This window comes from Drosophila miranda, chromosome 4, assembly GCF_003369915.1.
Source record: "Drosophila miranda strain MSH22 chromosome 4, D.miranda_PacBio2.1, whole genome shotgun sequence".
In the NCBI taxonomy this organism is placed as follows: Eukaryota; Metazoa; Arthropoda; class Insecta; order Diptera; family Drosophilidae; genus Drosophila; species Drosophila miranda.
This window is the reverse complement of record NC_046677.1, coordinates 22,465,757-22,486,462: the sequence shown is the minus strand read 5'-3', so window position 1 is coordinate 22,486,462 and position 20,706 is coordinate 22,465,757. Positions and strand designations below refer to the sequence as shown.

At 43.5% G+C, this 20,706-nt stretch overlaps 1 protein-coding gene across 1 annotated transcript; it reads right to left on the bottom strand.

Moving 5' to 3' along the window:
- Window positions 1-847: 847 nt before the first annotated feature.
- On the bottom strand, window positions 848-19,473 carry LOC108164032 (mucin-5AC). Its single transcript, XM_017299608.2, has 6 exons — window positions 19,160-19,473; window positions 5,677-6,256; window positions 4,682-5,017; window positions 4,537-4,617; window positions 2,262-4,478; window positions 848-2,199 (listed from the first exon to the last, which is right to left on the bottom strand). Exons 2-6 carry the CDS (start codon window positions 5,822-5,824, stop codon window positions 1,148-1,150), a joined length of 3,834 nt encoding a protein of 1,277 aa, XP_017155097.1. The 5' UTR covers window positions 5,825-6,256; window positions 19,160-19,473; the 3' UTR covers window positions 848-1,147.
- Window positions 19,474-20,706: the final 1,233 nt, after the last annotated feature.

Genomic DNA, 20,706 nt, shown 5'->3' with positions numbered 1-20,706 from the left:
CGACAGGGGCCTTGCATCCCCTGCAGACGAGTATAAGTAATTATCTGATGCAGCATTACTCATTTTAATTAATTACGATTTGCTGTTGAAAGAGAACGTAGCTATGCTTTTCAGTGCTTTAAATTAGTTGGAATTTTGTCTGAATTCACCGAAATAGAGGCTTCTCGCTAAGACAAGTGCGTCCTAGTGGTTCTATGTAAAGATTGATTGCTATGTTTTGCTGTTCAACGCACAAATGGAACCATCTCTGAAACCATATTCTAAAGGTATTCTATGGTACATATATTCTTGGTCCGCCTAAAATTATACCTTTTATAAAATTGTAAGCATAACTTTTTGAACAATACCTTAAGTCCACTTGAAGGAGGCCACTTGGGAGAAAGGACATATAGAGTATGTTATTGAGTGGTTCGACCATAAAATCATATACAAATGTATTAGCATATGCGTTATGCAGGCAGTAGGTGTCATTAAAAGAGATAATCGTGGCAACAAGTGCCACACATTCCTCCTTTTCTTAGCGTTAATCTTAGTTCGAAATTGGATTATAGTCTCTTAGATATTGAATGATTGACAAACAGAGTCAGAGAGTTTTTTTTCTATTAGTCAGGAAGGTTTTATTCCCGAGAGACTGAGTCCGACTGACTCTTTCTAGTAAAATGACAGCTTAATAGCGGCCTATCAATCTCTCATTTGTTACAATATAGTGCATAAGTTTCCAAATTAAAAAAGTTCGAATTTACAGCTCAACTCAGCATCACCATCAACTATCCATCCAATGTCTAAGGACACCAAAAACAATAACTTTCTTTAATTAATTTTATTGTATTTTTATTTATTTATTTATGGATTTATTTACTTCTAAGTTTATTATATAAATGCCATGCTGTAGATATAGTTTAAAAATTAGTTATAGATTAAGGATTAATGTAGATATAGTAGATTATTGTATAGGTATTTATTTGTATAATACAATTTAGTAGTTAGGCTCTTAGGCTACCCCTTAACTAGTTACAGGCTAGGGATTAGCATAAATATTACGAATCTGAAACTTTACGGCTATACACTCAAGGGACAGGAGGGTTTCCCATTAAACTTTTAAACTTTTAAACTTTTACTCTTCTAAGCTTCTAAATTACGTTGTAAATTAACAGTCTAGTGGGCCACACTTGACCCCCACTTCGGTGCACTTGCACTCCAGGCATTGGCTGGATAATTCGACGATAATCCGACCGACGCGATACATGCGGCCATAAATGTTGCATCCCGCCAGTTTCAGCATGCCCAGGGGATCCGCCATGTGGCTCTCATCGCTGCTGCCCCTCACCCTTTCCCTCTCTCTGTCCACTGAGCGGGGAGTTTCCTCTGTGGCGGCTGTTGTTGTTGGTGTTGTTGTTGAACTTGGGGCATGCTGGTAATGGTGGAATTGCTGCTCCGGTGGCTCCTCGACCTGCTGCTGCTGCTGCTGTTGCAATCTGTGCGGTCTTACCTCATAGCTGGTGTCCATGAACGGTAATTTGTCGAATGGTGAATTTAAAAACGGATGCATAGTGCTTGTTCCTGTAGTTCCTGTAGTTCCCATCGTTGTTGTGGCTCTCGCAGTCGTTGTTGTTGTTGTTGATGTTGTTGTGGCTCTCGTTGTTGTGGGTGACACTCGTGTGGCTCCCCCTCCCCCTGGTTTGTTGACCAACGTTCGACGGGTGGCTGTTTGGACTTTGGTTCTACTTGGCCCCGGATTGCGTCTATTGCCCGTCGATTGTTTGGTTTTCGTTTTACTGTTGCCTTTTTTGGCCGGGGCACGTGTCGTCGTTGTTGTGGTCGTTGTGGCACTTGTCGTTGAGCTGCTGATAGTCGTTGTTGTTGTTGTTGTTGTTGGGGCTGTTGTGGGTGTTGTTGTCGGTTGTGGACTCTTGTCGGGCATCTGCTTAAAGGGAGGCACTGTGCTGCTAGCTGCTTGGGGCAGTTCCATGCCCAACAGCTCATCCAAGAGCTTATCTAATTTATTGATTTCGAATTTATCTATGAGCGGTATTTGCTTTTCCGAGGAGGAGGCGCTTGTCGAGTTGCTGATGCTGTACGTGACGGTCTCAATGTGCTCTTCAATCGGCTGCTTGTTCGCCTTATCCCCGATTAGTGTATCCAGATTGGGCGGCGGTTCTGTGTGAATCACATCCTTGAAGGGGTCCGGCGTGGTGATTTCTGTGGGCAAACCAAACAAATTAGGAGGAATTTTCTCTTAGAAAGGAGGTCAAGTTTCATACCTATCGAGGAAGTATCGTTGCCTGGCATAGATATATCGATTACGTGCTGCGTCACGTGATAACTATCGGGCAGGCCACCCGTTAGGACACTCGAGGAGGAGGTGACATGCTCCTGCAAGACCTCCCCATCGATGACCAGCGGTTCCTTGGGCATGAAGCCGCCCTCCGTCTCGGTGGGCGGCGAGAAGCCGCTGTGGACTGGCGGCACCACCACCTGCTGCTGCTGCTGCTGCTGCTGATCAAAGTCGAACTTCACGTAGGCCGCACTGCCCTGGTACTGCCCGCCCACATGGACCACGGGCTCGGGGGCCGGCTCGGCGGCGGGCACCTCCACATTGAACTTGTACTTGTAGGCGGCCTGGTCGGGATCGGGCTGCGAGTACAGAGCCACCATATCGTCGGCCGGAGCGGTGTCCATTTTGTCGGAGGCGCCCAACGGCGGCTGATAGAAGCCGCTCTGGGGCACTGTTTCCACCGCATCCGTGGGCAGGAAGGGTATGATCTTCAGATTGGGCAGACTGGGCGGCAATGTGGGCTCCGCATTGGAGTCCAGGGGTTCGGCCTCCAGAATTGTGGGATTCGTTTTGATCACCAAAGGCTTCGAGGTGCTCGTGATGTACGGCTTTGGCTTGGGCTTCGGTTTGGGCTTTGATTTGGATCTTGTTGTTGTTGTTTGTTTTGTAGCGGGTCTTTCGGTGGTTGTAGTTGTTGTTGTTGTTGTTGTCGTGGTGCTGCTTGTTGTTGGAGTCGTCTTGGGCGCCACTGTGGTTGTCTTTCTGGTGGTTTTGGGCCTCGGTTTGGCTGTTGTCGGCTTTGGTGTGGTTCTAATTGTTGTCGTCTTGGTTGTCGGCTGTCTTGTGGTGGTGGTGGTGCTGGTGCTGGTGGTTGTACTGACCCTGTGGGTCACCAGCATGGGTGGCGTCACTGTGAGATTCGCCAGCTTGGAGTTGATTCGATTGTGGGTCAGTTTGTGGCTCGGCAAAGGACGGAACATGGGCGCTGGTCGATCAGTGGGTGCTCTGATTGTTGTTGTGGTGGTGGTGCTAGTGCTAGTGGTGTCATTGCTGGACTCCTCCAGCATCCCCGATAGACCATCCATGAAGGCATTCAGCAGGCTGGGTTCTTCCTTGGGAGGTGGATTCATTTCCTGGCTCGGTGTTGGCCAAATACCGGCATTGGCCAGGCCAATGTGCTGGGCCTCGGCTGGCAGCTCCCCCACCGCAATGCCGCCGTTGTTCAGCTGCTCTTCGAAGTCGTCGGCGATCCGTTTGATGCCGTTGTTCATCGTCGCCGTGGACTCTTCGGTGCCGGACTCTGCGTACGCCTCGGTGATGGGCGGCAGCTCCTCCTCGTCGGGTCCCAGGAGGATGTCCATCCAAGAGAGGGTGTTCTTCGTGGTCGTGGACTCGGGCTGGGGCACAGCCACTGTGCTGGGACCCAGCAGCAGATCGAGGAAGCTCAGGGAGGTCGTGCTGCTGACCTCCTCGGCGGTGGGCTCCTCCCGGGTCGTGGGCTGGGGGGCGGGAGTGGCCTTTATGCCCACCAGATCCAGGTTGTTGGCCAGCATTTGGTTGTTGTTGCCGTCGATGAACTCGAGGCCCTCGCGCAGCGTGTCCAGGATGCTCTTCTCGCTGCTGGCCTCCAGGGGATTGCCGGCAGGCGCTCGCGTCGGATGCCGGTCGTGCGGATAGCGCTCGGCCATGGAGTTCTGGGGTATTATCGCCGCATTGGCCACCGCCTCCACCTGCTGCTCCTCCTTGCCGAAGAGCATGTTGTAGAGATTGAACTGGCGGGAGTTGTGCGACCGGCGGTAGTCCCGCTGGCTGCCGCAGTCGTAGCTGGAGGGACAGCACTGGCCCTTGGGCACCACCGGTATGCAGTTCTTCAGCGCCGGCGAGCACTTCTTGGGGGCACAGCGCCGCGTGCCCCGTATGCAGAAGCAAATGTCGCACGGCCTGTCCACGTCCGAGCGCATCTTCTGGCCCTCCGCGTAGAACTGGGCGCCGACGGTGCAGCCCCGATTCCGCTGCAGGCGCTGCGACATCCGCTGGAAGTGCTTGTTGGTGGTCTTCCGGTAGCGCACCTCCTGCGAGGACTTGCCGGAGGTCTTGCTGCTGCAGTCGTAGCGCACGGGACAGCAGGCGGAGTCCACGAAGATCGGCTTGCAGCCGTCGAGGGGCAGCATGCACTTGGGCTTGACGCACTTCTCGGTGCCGCCTGGAACAAAAGTGGAAATGGAGAGTGAATATATAGATATTTATCTCGATTTTCTTACCTATGCAATAGCAGTAGCTGCAGAGGTTCGATGAGGACATTGCCGAGCCCGACTTGTACACCGTTCCATTCTTAACGCAGACTGAAACGAACACGAAAATATATCTTAGAGGTTCCTCCTGTCTTATGGCTAGCCTTCCACTCACCAAACAAATCTGTATCCGAATCATCGGAGCGTCTTTGCAACATATTGTCGTTGACCACCCGATCGATGGACTCCCGCTCGTAGTGATCCAAGTAGGCGATGATGCGCCGCTTCGTGGGTATCTTGTAGAAGGCGTCCAGTCGCGCGCAGGACAGATACGGACAGCAGCTGCTCTTTTTTTGGACCACCACACAGCCCCTGGGCGGGGGCATGGGCATCTCCGGGCAGACCTTGAGGCGGCACACGAGGGTCTTGCGATTGCACTGGCAGCTCAGGCATTTCTCCATGCTGGGCACCACCGACTTGTCGGCGAACCAAGTGCCATTGTGGTGGCAGCCTGCATAGACAAAGGGAGTTGTTGGGTTTTTTGAGGAATTCATAGATTATTTGGAGAAGTTTTAAGGGAAAGGCGTTTATATTCTTTTTCCCGGGGCAAGGAAGTCACCGAAGATCTATTTTGGATCAATGGGTTCTTGGTGGCCTCTAAAATGCGGTGCAAAGAGTCCGTGGCTTCTCGTTAGAGACTGATTTGGTGGATGGAGGATTATCCCCATGCCTTTGGCTGATATCTGCCTTGGGAATGTACCCAAATATCTAGAGAACACGCTGATTGTGGACCCTATACCTATACCTAAGGGCAAGCAGATCAAACTTTTGCTTTGAAAAACCGTCCCCCTTTTGATCAGAAACTTCACATATTTTGTCAGGGGTGCCAAGCCATAAAGGAAAGGCTTCAGAGGCTGAATGGGAGGCTGTACTTCAGCGTAATACCCTCCACCGCAAAGAACCTACCAAAAGTCTTACAAAACCACATTTTCTCAGATATTCCCCCCCCCATACTCCTGCGAGTACTAATGTGTACGTTCCACTCCCATAATAAACCCGTGTATCTTCCAAATGATCCGCTACTTTGCCACTCCAAGGCCGAGAAGGCCACAATGCCATACATTTCACAGACATTACGGCCCGCTGTTCCCGATCGATGCCACGACTCACCTGTATTCGGTGTGATAAATGCATCCAGCTGTGCGGGCCAGAGGAAAAGCAGGGCCGCCGATAAGATGCTGACTAAGCGCAGCGTCATCTTCGTCTCCATGGGTCGAATGCCTCGCGTTCCCGTTGCCTCAACGTCGAAGAAGAGCATGAATAATGCAACAGAACTGAACCGACTTTGGGCTCGGGTTTGGGACTGGGTTTGGGTTTGGGTTTGGGGGATAGCTCAAGCTAAGCTTCCCAGTGAGCACCCCTCCTTCTCCTTCTTCTACTTCTGGCGGTGGTGGTGGTGGCAGGGCAGCTCCAACTTGTCTGGCTCTGGCTCTGGATCGGAGTCCAACTCCAAGTCTAATGCGTAAAATGTGTGTCACGCAGCGGCAACTTTCGAATGACAACGCGACCAGGGACCATAGACTGAGGCCGGGGCCGGGCGCATGCTCAGCCGTAGACTGGAAATTACCCGCACAATTGTCGGAGCATTTCTACAGGTCGTCGACGGTCGGCTTTTGTTTTGTTTTGTTTTGTTGTTTATTGCTCGGTGGCGGTGCCAAAGTTCTGCCACACTTTTAATGAACCGCAAAGCCTGCAAAGAGAGAGGGGGAAAGGGTGTTGGATAAGCGACTGCCATTAGCACTGAAAATGTACAAAAACTATGCAACAGGTTGCTGGGGCAATTAACTTTATTTGAATAAACTTGGGAGATGGAGATCTTGGATCTCTTAAGAGAGTTTAACAGGGTCTGGAGAATACTCTGGGAAAATGAGAGTGGAGAGAGGAAGAATTAGAGCCCCCAACTGGCTGATGGAATCGAGCTACAAATTAATTTTACATTTATCTGGGTTTGAGTTTTTTAATTTAAATGAATCGATGGATTATTTTTAATGATTTTTTACTTGTTAAAGGAAAGCTGGAACCCTTTTGACAGCCACTGATACTTTACCAATTATTAATCAAGCTTTAAAAATGTTACTAAATGTTTAATCATGAACAAATTATGGTACATGATCTCTTATGTAAACCAAAAACGATCTCTAAATTTAAGAGAAGGTTTTAAGAAATTAAATTAAATAAAGTAGAAAATTTATGACTGTTTGGTTGTGAGCGTTTAAAAGATCTGTAAACCCATTGACAAGCACGATGACAGAGCACAAATGAAGAAATATATATAGTCCTATATAATCCCAAAATATCACTTATTTAATGCAGTAACGATATATCCCTTCCATAGAGGACTAGCGATAATAATAGAATGCAAAATTGTATCTCAAGAAAATCTTGGTGAAGGGTGGGTGGTCAGGGAGGGCTTATGGGATCATCTGGCCTTCATCAAGATTTTCTTTGTAACTGAATTTTTTCCTTGACTCAACTCTCAAATTTCTAGACTTTTCTTTAGAGGTCTTAAAACTGTTGATGGAATTTGTCTAAAAATTAATTTTCTCTTTAAATTAATCCAGCTTTGATTTTTTAAATTCCAATTAATTACTGGACTCTTTGAAACGACTCTTTGCTCTTCTCTTAAACCTTTTGACAAGCACCGGAAGTCTTCCAGTTATTAATCAAGCTTTAAAAACTATACCAAACTTTCCATAAGAAAGATTTCTGGTTGCCAGGGAAAGATACAATCCAAGACACTGCCTTAATATTCATATAAAATTAAACGAAGTCAAAGCCACTCGAAACTCCCGCCAGAAATAGTTGGAAATAAAACAGACTGTATTTCCATCTCGATCTTCACTAAACGAGTATTTTCACACAAGTTTATGGGTTTATTTTTGCCTACACCCGCCCCATGCAGCAAGCCAATACTTGGCCCAGAAATACCCGCACAGAAATGGGCCAAAACGAGGTGCTGCGAACGGAGAGGAAATGATGCCAAAACTTATCAATAAATACAAGAAACTAGAACCCGAAGAGTGAAAGAGAGACACCAGGCAGACGTCATAAAGAATATTAATCAGAATCAGAGGAACTCGGAGAGAAAAAAAACTGGTCCTACCGCCACGACAGAACCACTTCACACTCGCGGCAGGCCAGACGATAGTTGCAGACTTGCAACTGAAAACAAACAACCCAAAGAACAGCTGGAAAACAAGCAAACAAACATGAAAATCAAATAAAGCCAAAGCCAAAGCCAAAGCCAACGCCAAATGGCGGTCATTGCCAGCGAAAGATCAAGTCTGTGCAGCAGAACGTGGCAGACTTCTGGCCACCATTCAACGTTGTTGTCCAGCAACTGAAAGCCAGGCCAGGCCAAGAACCACATTGTCCACGGACATGGACAACTCTTGCAGCTCTCTTCGACTGCATCCACTTTCATTAAGAACGTGATTAGCAGCGAAAACTCACTCACTGGCATGCAAATGCCACAAAGAGCCACTGGCCCGGGGCAGGCAACAATGTATGGACTTGGCTTGGGGTGTGGCATGGAGCTGAAGTGGGGATACTCTACGGGCAAGGCAATAAATTAACCAAATACCTCGAATATTTTATGTTTTCCGTACTAAGGGCCAGAGCTGAAGCTGTGGAGACGGGGAGGGCGTTGGAATACCTGTTCTGCAGAAAAAGGCTACAACCCTTGGGCTTGCCCTTCATGGCTGACACTTCAGAAATGTCCAGAATATGTCCCAGAGAGACAGCAAACTTTGCAAGAGCATCCGGAGGGGATAACTGCTGGCATTGGGTCTTCCAAGCGGTACCACAGGGGACCGAAACCGGCCTCTAGCGAGTCTTACCTAAACTACTAGGCGCCAGGACCCCCGAATCACTAGCTTCACTCTTTTGGCGCACTAGCTTCGTTCCTTCGGTTTACTAGCTTCACTCTTTCGGCTTTCTAGCATTGGTGGATTACTCCTTTCGCTCTATTGGCGGATCACTCCTTGGCGGATCACTTCTTTCGCTCTGTCGGCTCACTCGCTTCGCTCTTTCGGTTCTCTGGCTTCACTCGTTCCGCTTACACGCTGCGCTTCTTCGGATCACTAGTCTCACTCGTTCGGCTCTCTTGCTTGGCTTCTTCGGCTTTGTTCCTATCTTCGGTTGATCGTATCACTCGCTTCACTCCTTCGGCTCACTCGCTCCTCTCCTTTGGCTTACTCGCTCCTTTCTATAACACATTTTTGTACTATATAGAGATACAAAGCCCTTAACTTCTTCTTTCGACTGATATGATTGATGTATCCCCTCATGGGCTTACTCGTAGTTCCTTGGACAAACATTAATATCTTTACCCAAGATTTCCTCTAGGATCTAGTACTTTCCTTACTCTGACAGTGACAGGCTAAGCCACCCAGCTGCACTGCCCCACCACCACCACCACCAACAAGAACAACAAACAATCAGTGTAAGTACTCCGCCATGACTCCGCGAAGAGTCGCTTCTCCGCTTAATTGGAGCCCGCTTTGCATACACGTCCCCGACCCACCGACCCCCCGGCCCCACTGTGATCCGGCCTGGCCTTGCACACAATTTAGTCAGTCGCTCTGCTCTGTTCGTTCTCATGACAAGTTTTAATCAAGCCATTATCCGAATGTCAAGCCAAGTCCCAGCAGTGGCTCTGAGCCAAAGAAACTTTCACGACGGCCGAACAAAAAAAAAAACAGAAGTCACACAAAATAAAAACCGAAAAAAGACCCAAAAAAAGACCGAATAGACGAGAATTTCAGTTTCACACAGTAAATCAGTTGCAGTTGACTTTTATTTTGGTTGTTCTTCGTCTTTTTTGGTTGTGTTTAGGCTCTGGCTTTAATTGAAATTCAAATGGCTCTCATTTGCATGCCAGGCGTCGTGTATTTGGCCATGAAAATGGAAGATTAGAACACTGGAAATTACGGACTGCAAGTGAGATGAAAAACGGAGTGCATTCGGGTGAAATTTCACCAAGAGAGAGAGAGTGAGAGATTGGCTGGCCCTAGGGCCTAGGCCTGGGATTGCAGTGGGATTTTCCCCCAACTTAATTACAGATTTTTCAGAAGCGATTGGGATCTGGGCCGGGCCGGGGCCAACATAATTCCATAATTTTCATATATGGCGAGATCTAGCGCGCAACGCACTCGCAGATACAATCGCGAAGAATCTAGAAGGTGTGTGTTTGTGTATTCGCCTCATAAATAAATTACTGTAATTACAAAAGCAAAGACAAAACCCGAACCACAGAACAGACCAAAAGAAAGCGCGACGCGTCTGTGGGAGCAAATGCCACTCAGGTGTCCAAGAGACCACAAGAACTCCTCTACTCTGCCGCTCCAATGGGGCCAAGCAATTACGCCCAGACAGCTTCTTTTTGGCCATACACTGGGCGAAATTAATCAAGTCATTTGTTTGACTTTTCGGTAGCCCGACAGCCCCGAGGCTCGGAGCGAAAGTGTTGCGATTATAAGCTCCGTTCTGATGGCTCGATTAGTTGGGTTTTCTCGATTTCATCAACCCAGTTTGCGTGCAGTTTCGATGGAACGGCCAAGATAGTCAAAGAAATTAAGAGTTTTCGGAGGTTTCAGTTTCATTAACCCCAAATAAAAGCCCCCCAGTCGGAGATTTGACAATGCCAAAGTTGAAAGTAAACGAAAGAAGACAATTTGGACAAAGGTTTTAGTGGCATTCTTCTTCTGGCTTAAAATATTCGTGGATTCTTAAGGGTACAATGGGGGAAAAAACAAGAAGGAAAATAATGAAATCTTAAGAATTGGGAAGAAAAGAAATGTAATCTTGAGAGAGATATAAATCGAAGGGAAAGACGACTTCCAGCATCAAAAATAATTCCACTTTTTATCTGGAATTGCCTCTTGTTAAGGTTTTGAAAGGGAATTTTGTTGTAAATACAAATATTAAATATAATTATTTATAATTAAATATATAATGAAATATAAATATATAAATATATAAAAATAAAATATATAAAAATATAAATATATATAAAATATATAATATATGAATTTGAATTTAATATATAAAATATGAATTTTATAGTTATAATCAATTTTGTATTTATTTATTATTATTAGAATTATTATTTTTTAAATAGTAGAGGCTTTTTATTTGATTATAAAATAATAATTTAATTTGTGGTTTGCTGTTTAAATTTTAATGAATAGGAGAAAAAAAAAATTTAATTGTGAGTTAAAATAATTAAAAAGACAACCGATTGAGCAACGAAATATCTTCATGTTTTATAGGAATCAAATCCATGAAAAAGAAAACAATTAAGAGTCGGGAATGTATGGAAAAATAATAATAGTAATAAAATAATAGCAGTAAAAAAAAGTCATCCCGAAAAGGGACTATAAAAACAACCAGGAAACAACTGAGATTGGCAGCGAGCCAATAAATTGATTAAAACCTCAGGCCAAATGGGAAAAAGAGTCCATAAAATCTATACCTCAAGAAAGAAAGGAATTTTTAAATGCATAAAAATTGAGTAGACATCAAAGAGAGATAAAGAGAGCTGTGAAAGGTAGAACAGAAACCACAGGAAAAGGAACAGGAAATGTAAGAAAATATACCTATTAAATTGTATAATCAAAACCATAATACCATGCATATGTATATTAATAGATCTAATTTAAACTAATATCTGCAATTAATTGTGGAAACAGTGAATGAAAGTTTCTCCTCAACCGAACTGATTCCTTCACTTGTGGTGCAGATATCTTCCATTGAAGAAATCAACCCAATTAACTAGTTCGACTGTCCCAAATCGCCGCCAATATTTGACAACAAAAAGAGTTTTGGATGGCAATAAATTGTTTTTTTTTTTTTTTTGTCGAACTCTAGCCGTGACATCGATTCCGGCAACAATAAAATTGGGTTTGGGTATTGGGGTATTGGGCATCTGTATCTGATAGATACTTTATTTGGCCCCGTCCAACTATTTGACACAGTAGCAACGCCCCACTGACAGATTTATTTATCCAGCATTTCTCGCTGGGCGAACGACGACCGACGACGACGGAGGAGGCGATGGAGAGCACTCCTCCTCCATATTTGGACGTTGATTTGTGAAAGGCACAAAGCAAAAGAAAAGCAAACTCTGCAGCATTTTGCGCCTCGCCTTGGGTTGATTTTCGGTGGCTACTGGGCATATTTTTGGGCGCATTCTAAACTTATAATTTGTACAACTTTCACCGAGCAAATCGCAGCCAGCACTTGAGATTATGTAAATCTCGATCAGGCAGCAGAAGTCTAATAACAATGGAGAGCAGAGAAACGCAAAGAGCCAGAGAGAAAGAGCTGGAGAGAATGAGTCTCTGATGGAGGTCTGGGCCTACTATTTTCACTTTTGCAAATTGTCCAAGAACACGAATAGAAATCGAAGTCCGATCGAGTCAATTGCCGATCAGTGGGTATTGAAACGTGCCAATGACTAAACAACAAAGACACAGACACAGACACAGATCGCAGTTCTTAAGATCTAAGATAATTTTTTAATAGAAAGAAAACACACTTCAGCGGAGATTTGATGGTCTTTATAACTTGAATTTGAACGACTTTCAAAGTAATTTCTGTTTGATCTAGAATAATTTATTATTTATTTATTTTGTATTTATTATGTATGTATTATTTATGTATTATTATTTTATTTATTATTTATTTTTTTTATTATTTATTTTATTTATTATTCTTTTATTGATTATTTATTTTATTTATTAATTATTTGATTTATTATTTATTTTATTTATTATTTATTTTATTTATTATTTATTTTATTTATTATTTATTTTATTTATTATTTATTTTATTTATTATTTATTTTATTTATTATTTATTTTATTTATTATTTATTTTATTTATTATTCATTTTATTTATTATTTATTTTATTTATTATTTATTTTATTTATTATTTATTGTATTTATTATTCTTTTATTTATTATTTATTTTATTTATTATTTATTTTATTTATTATATATTTTATTTATTATATATTTTATTTGTTCTTTTTTATCATTTAGTTATAATTTTTTGTATTATTTTATAAGCCATTAATATTTGATCTATAATAGTTTATTATATATCCAAATTTGTATTGATTTTTCAAAATTTTTCTATACAGATATCCCCTTCAAATCAATTGCTAATATTCCTGAAATCAAAGTAAAGCAAAACCCCGTAGTCTAGTGTAGTTCTAATTTCCCTTTCCTCCCCTTTCTTTTAATAACAATATTTTGGGAAATTTTCGGCTTCATCATAGAGTGAAATTTGTGTCATTTTAATTGAAGAAATTCCAACACGTTGCGGCCACGGGCATAACCGAACAAATTTGGCAATAGCCGTGGCAAAAGAAATTATTTCTAAATAAAGCACATGCCAAACTACATTACAAGACCAACAACAAAAAAACCAGGCTTACAGATGAACGAACGGACAGGCTGTCAGAGCCATCATCATGTGTGGCTCATTAAATATGCTGCTGCAAAAACACAGCAAAAAACAAAACAAAAAAAAAATCCACCGAAGAAGAGGCCGAAGCCGAAGACAACGAAGAAGCTTGAACAATTTTCATGTCCGACTCAATTGATGCGACCTCTTGTTGCGGTACTTCTCGGCCTGGTCTTCTCTGCCTCCTCTGATGCTCTGCTGTTCTCCTCCTCTCAAAGATTCGATCTGTAGGCAGTACCTCGCGTACAAAGTTATTAGAGCCGCGAGGGCTCAATAAATGGGCGTCGTTTATGCACCTCATCATCAGCGATTGCACAGATCGCAGAGTTCTTCTCGCTTGTTGCGCTTTTGTTGCCTGTTTGCTGCTGCCTGGCCAAGCGGAAGTTGTTAAATGAAAAGGAGAAACAGGCCAGGCCGGGCTGGGCCTGGAATGGGAATGGAAGAGGTGTTTGCCGAGATGCTTGGGCGGAACGAAGACTAAATGCTCTAGGTGGAAGAGGGCCAGGAGGAGGTGCACAAGGAGGTGTAGATGTCATTTATGTAAATTTCCGGATTCTGAGAAGCCCCAGAGATGGGGAGTACAAGCCCTATAGCCCTCAGCTCAGTTTCTTGCCATTTCTTGTCACAAAAATCAAGAGAATGAAGTAATCCCAAGTTGGTGGCTTGTTAATTAGAGGCCATGAAGGTTTTTCGCCTTTGCCCAAACGAAAACGTGGCTCAGGTGAAAGTCAAGCCACTCGTCGTTGTCGTCTGCAGACATCTCCTTCTCTCTAATGAAACTAGAACAGACTGCACGATCGTGCCAAACTGGGAAAGGTTTTCTGTGTCGTCCAGCCTAGCACCTTTCACAAAATCCCATCGACCATCGGACAATGGCCCGCACCAAATCGAACTGAAAGTTCTTAAAGCCTTTAAGTACAATTTTTTGTTGGCAAATTGATGTCGCCTTTGGTTTGCCTGGGAAAATGATTGTTTCGTGATTTTGGGGCCGGGCAGCACAATAAAATTGTCAACATGACAGCCCGCGATTAATATAGACTTCAAATTTATAAGCCATAAATCATTGTTGTACGCGGAACTCGTGAGCTTGACTTTTGCCACAGGAGGTTCAGGAGGTTCTTGAAGCTCCATAGAGATGGTCGCTGAATGGATCACGAGGAGGGAGAACATATAGTGGAGTAGGGTATGGAAAAATCATGAAATCACGTGGCTAAAGAGCAGCTTATGAGGTCATGGATCACTGGAGCTCATCTGGAGAGCTACACAATTAATTGATGGGCGATCAGCGTTGAGCACTAGGCAAGGTATACTCCTCATAGATACCTCTATAAATTCCCTAGGTATTCCCAAGCTGCTCACGATGAATTCTGCCTCTAAAGATGCTCATCTCTAAGTCGAAGTCGAAGCCAACGACCGACCAAAGTTTGTGGCAAACTTGTTCTGACTTTTTGTTACAATTGCAGATTCCTTTCTTTCATATAGAATATTCTTTTCCTTATTGTTGTTTAGCTTTCTATTGCTCTAAGACAATGCACCATAAAACTGCAGTCTTCTCTCCCTCCCTCTCTTGCGCTCCGCCCATTTCCATTTCAGTTTCCATGCAAATTTCTGCGTGTTTTTGCGGTTGTTTTTCGTCGAATATTCTGCCTCTTTCCGGGCACATTTGTCAAGGTGTCTTGTAAACAAGGCTGGGGCCCCCAAAAGCAGCCACCAAGCACCGTTAGATCACATGCAGACAACGTGCTTATATAACGCATTTGTATGTTTTATTGGCTGAGTCTTTAGGCCATAAATGGTAGTGACAAAAGTCGGGGAATTTATGGCCTGCCGACAGTTCTGATAAATAACCTCAGGCTGAGGCTGAGGCCTGTCTGCAGTCGGGCTTGGGGCAGTGGCTGGGGGGGCAGGGGGCGTCGTGCTGCAGGTTGAAAGGGAATCCAAGAAAGCCATAAACATTTTTATCATCGCTGGCGTTCTAATAGCATTCGGCTGTGAGGTTCTTGTGGGGTTAATTAGCGGGGAATAAAAGGGGTTCTAAAAGGGGATTCTAAAGGGGGGTTCTAAAGGGGGTTCTCTCTTCGTTAGCTGGAGAATGCATTTTGGACAGTAGCCAATGGAAGAATGCAATGCCTTTGTGGGGATAGAATAGGGTAAAGAATCGTTTCTATGGTAAGGAAAATGTATGCCAGAATCAAGGTAGTCAAAAGAGTCTTTCTAGTTGAAAGTTTGGGGTTTTAAAGGCTCTCTAGATCATGTTTTCCAATAAGACTAATATGATCCCATGGTTTAGCATAGTCTGAACTATTTTTATAGCTTTTTTGGATCGTTTCTCTCTGTTTCAACCTTCTCCTGCCCGTAAAAGACATCTAATCTCGTAATACTCCCCTATATGTCAGCTCCACAGCAATGCCATACGCTCTCTGGTTTCGTGTGCACTCAGATGGAACCCAGAGGCGGCCCCTCCACCAGTCGCCACTGTCTTTGGTGATGCCGTTCGGATAGGAGGCTCACAAAAGAAAGAAACTCTCCTCATATGGAATGGCAGTTGCAGTTGGTTCACTTTTTTGCTGGTTTATTTATATGTACGCTCTTTTTTTTTTTTGTTGTTGTGCAGTTGCCAGTTGCCTCACCGTTCTCAATATCAGATTACGTGCGGGCTATCTTTTGTTGTATGCCACGGCCCCGGCCCTGGCCCGCTCCCAGTTCGAGTTCGAGGCTGGATGGTGCCGGAGTTGGGCTCTTTTTTTTTTGGCATATCAGATGTGGCTAATGTGGGCCTGGCGGCAGCGCTCTACTTGAAAGGAGAGTTCTCTTCTCCGTCGCTGGTTACTCCTTTGCGACCTTGAGATGGTCGGGCCTGCCGCTGATAATCGAAATTTGGTGGCACGCCCCCCGCCTTGGAGGTGCAGCGAGCCATTCATTTGATATCCGATAGCGGGAGTAACTCGAGATTTGCCAATGGGCCAGGAAGAGATGGGGTGCTAAGAGATCTAAGGATTTCCAAGGATGGAGGGAGAGAAGACTCCTCTCTTTGCAGGGTATCTACACTTCGTTGACTGTCTGTCCCCCTCTCATGGCCTAATGAAGCTTTCCTCCCGTTTTCCCTCCCATCTGCTCGTGGCTCGGCTCCTCTTTCGTTTTCAATTGCAGGCAATTAGCAAATTCTCTTTGGGCCTCCTCCTCCCCAACCCCCCCGCCCCTCCTCCTCGCTTTAATGGACGTCTAACATAAAATGTCGTCTTACATTGAAGTTTTATAGCTTCCGCTTTTCATTATCAAATATTATTGGTGCTTGGTTCTTGGTTCTCTCCTCCCTCCACCCTCCTTCCTCCTACTTCTTGCTCTTTGCAATTGCATGTCGTCACGTCAAGCCCCAAGAAGAACTTGCAAGAATAACCAGAACCGCTGTGGAAATACAAAAAAAAACCCTTGGCTATCTAATGATGATCATTAGGAGCGGGTACCTGTAATCACACAGAAGCTGGAGTTTAAGTCTGAAGCTGAAGTTGAAGCCGAGGCTGAACCCGAAGTTCCTCTACTTCTGCCTCCTCCTCCTTCTCTACTGCTGCTTCTAGCTCCTCCTCTTCCTCCCCTGCTGCTGCTTCCTCCCTCTCCTCCTCTGCTACTGCTTCTTTCTCTTCTTGCGTTTTGTCAACATGAAACGGTAATTTCTTTAACAAAAAACAGAAGAAGAACGACAAAAAAAACTAGCAAGAAATGATAGCTTTGAGCCACCGAAGGTGTTGATACTCTTCAAAAATGTATCGTTTCTATGGCGGATTCAAGATATAGGCATCGAATTATGTTCAACCTTTGAAAACCATTCTTTTTGTGGGAGTTCTTTCAGTTCTGATGGGAGTTTACCACAGAAAAGTATCGACTAGGCTGTAGATCAGTAGCTTACTACACATACAGTGCCGGACATAAGGGTTTGGCACAGTAATAACTTTTCAGTTTACTGCTGTTTTAAGAGCTTTTCCATCGACATATTTCAAGGGAACAAATATTTTATTCGATAAATTAATCAATTTTCTATAAGACTTGACTTTATTTCTTTATTTTTTGGTAAAGTTTTCTATAAGCGAAAAATGGTTTAAAATGTATCGTATATTTTTTTATTAATATATATTTTATTTATATATATTTTATTTATATATATTTTATTTATATATATTTTATTTATATATATTTTATTTATATATATTTTATTTATATATATTTTATTTATATATATTTTATTTATATATTCCCGTAATCGTGTAACCCCCTTTGAGGGTATAACAAGAACAACAACAACAGTGGAAGCCGCAGCAGCTGGATCTACAAAGATTAACCGGGAACCCATTTTTGCCCCTTGCCAGTGCTGCAACCTACATTCCCTCCCTTTGAGCCTCCCCTTAAGTCGCCTCTTAACCTGTCTCCCTCTGTGTGTGTGTTTGTGCGTGTTTTTTATGCGCCAGTGTGATCATTGTAACGGCTTTGATTAGTCTTAGGAAGTCGCCTAAGTATTGTCGTTGTCATTGTCGTCGCTTTTGGCTCATCTGCGCCCCATCTGCCCCCCCCTCTCTGCTCTTCGCCCAGCCATCTCTGGAGCTCTGGTGCTCTTGTGGTCTCTGATGGGACTGTCTTTTTTTTTGTTGCTGCTGCTGCTGCTGGCACTTTAACAGTTAAATGGTTAGTTTACATCATTAGCATGCCGTTGCCAGATATTTTCTACTCTCTTGGCTAATAAATAAGCAATTTTGTTGGCGTTTCTGCCTCTGTCCATCGTTTTAATTGCGGGGAATGTTTTAATTTGCTTGGGCTTTTGCATAGAACTGGAGACACTTTACCGGGGAATTTTTGGGTGTAGCTTAAGGGAGGGCTATGCCAAAATGGGGATTCGATTTGGGGGCAGAAATCTGTCTAAAGGGTGCCCGGAATATAGGAATATTTTGGAAAGGAATGTGCGGGCGGATGATGGAGCGGAAAGAGTGCGCTTGGCCAGCTCCAAGGCCAGCGACGATGCCAAGCAAGTACCCGCCTTTCCTCCTTCAGGCTGTGCCTGGTCAGAGAGCTGTGGTCATGATCCTACCTACAGAATCCAATAGAATCCCCCCGTGGACCTCTTGACAGTGAGAAAGACCAAAGGATTTAGCTCTAGTAAATTTTTAAGGCAATCCAAGAGGAGTTAAAGAAATGTACTTTAATTTTTTGGCAATTAAAATCCATAGATTGATTGAAATATTGATTGAAAACCACAGCAAGTGTTCCTAAAATGTCAAAATACTTTAGTCTGATCCTGGGGATCCCTATCTTTGTGGACCTTCAAGCAAATCATCTTGAAAATGCTTCCTGCCTTTCCAAGGAATTCTTTTTCAACCACAACCCAATAGTAATGCCATCCACCTCCTTGTGCCACAAATAAAAATAATTGATCAATAAAATACTATTTCAATGGCGTGGCTATTCCAAGAACGCCAACAAATGTTAAGTTTTTCTTTCGTTTCGTTTCTTTTCCCATTTCCACAGCCATTAACCCGAGGGAGGAGGAATCATTGCCTCTAGAAAAACGCCAGCCAAGTTCGTTGCCTGAGTCTTTTGTTTGCACTTTATTTTGTTTCTGTCTTTGCCAGTCGTTCAGTCCTCCAGTCTTTCCGTCTTGTAGGTGCACTCAAGCATGGACTTTTAGCTGGCACTGTGGCTGTGTGTGTCTCTATTATTTATTTATCTGGCCACCAAGTCGCTGGGTTCTATTAACAATGTAAACAATACCGTTAACACGACACGACACGACACGTTAGGAAGGAAAACTTTGGAGCCCGCGAAATGGCTGAATGAAATGTGCCGCAAGAATTTGCCAAGAGGGAAAATGGGGGGAAAAATGCCGACACAACTGCATATTTTACTCAGCTCTCCCCCCCCCCCCCCCCCCCTCCCCCTTTTGGAAATGCATCAACGAATCGAACAACAAGAACAGCTATGCTGCGAAAAAAAAAAGCGTGAAAAAGAGGCGACGAGAAAAACGGTTTGAGGAAAACACTTATTAAATTTTAGCATGCCCAAAGAGGGCAGCGCAGAGGGGGGAGGGGGGCGGGCAGGAAAGCACCGCAACGGAAACCGCAGTGGAGTTCACATACCTGGCCAAGGTGAGGTTCTCTTCTTTTCAATCCAATCCCCTTTCTAGAGCCGAGAATTTTCCATGTGAATTTTCCAGCCGCCTTAAAGCGTTCGAGCGGTGGGACACAATAACACAAATTTTGTTGAACAATTGATGTTTGTTTTGACTTTGACTTTGTTTTGTTGTTGTTGTTGTTGTTGTTTATTGTGGCACTTCACTGACCCTCGAGGGCTCGCTCATCCTTTAACCAGAAGAGTTTCAGCAGAGTCTTTTGTTTTATACCCGTTTTTTATAGTCTGTTTCGTTGCGTTACGTTGGTTTTTCTTTCGATCTGAACGCGTCGCGTGCTGAGTCCGAACTGAGCCCCGGCCAGCAGGTACGACTTGCTTTTAACAAAAAGCATTCGGAAGAAAGTTGTCTGCATACGTCTCTGTTGAGTTCTCTGTTGAGTTCTCGTTCGAAAGCTGCTGCTGCTGCAGTCGAAGAGTAAGAGAACTTGCTCTTAAGAGCGGAGTGCATCTGCCAGAAGAGAGCGCGATCGGGTGGAGGCAGATTAATTACTGGCCCGGCCAGCTGATAAGCATGAAATGTCGCTTGTCCGCCGCTTGTTGGCCAATTAAAAATTAGATTTCGTTTTAGATTTTGTTCGAGAGATTCCAAGGGAAGGGGAAGGTATTCCTCAGCCTTGCCCATCGAATGATTTGATTGCAAAGATAAAGGCGGTTGTTTTTTCTTGCTTTTTGGCTGCTTCCAATAATCAATTGAAGAAGTTCAATGAACTGGACTTTTTGAAACAGAAAAATCAATGGAAAATAAAAGCTAGATTTTTATAAAAAACTTCAAAGAAAACTTTAACTTCAACTAAAATAAAATAAATTTAAAAAGAATTAAATAAATAAAAAGAATTAAATTTAAAAAAATTATTTAATAAATAAAAAAAAATTAAATAAATACAAAAAATAATTAAATGAATAAAACAAATAATAATAAATAATAATAAAAAAAAAATACTTAGACAAATTAAAAAAAAAAATAAATAATAATTAAATAAATTTAAAAAAAAATTAGTTACAAAAAACAATTAAAAAATGTATCTTTTTTTTAAATTACCTTTCTGTGGAGCATAAAATGTCTGAGGACATTCCAGGAGAGTTCCAGAAAATAAGGAGAGGAAGAAGAACACCAATCATATTTTATCCGTACAATGCTCAAAACTAAGGAGAGACGACAAATCCCTTCTATATGGCTATCCTTTGGTATCCACCTGTGGGTATCCTCCACAAATTGAAGACTATTCCCAGAAAAAGGGCATCTTCCGATGCCTTCTCCACTTTCGTTATAAAATTCGATCAACAATTGTTTAATCATGGCTTATTCACTCCCTTACTCACATCGAAATCATCATTTCCATATGCCCATTTCCCCAGCCAATTATAAAATCGTTTTCCGTTTCCCCACCACAAAAAATGCACCACAGAAAAAAAAGATAATGTGAAATATGTACATATATAAGCCGCCATAAAGCACAGGCATTCATGCCGTAGCCGCTGCCGTAGCCGCTGCCGA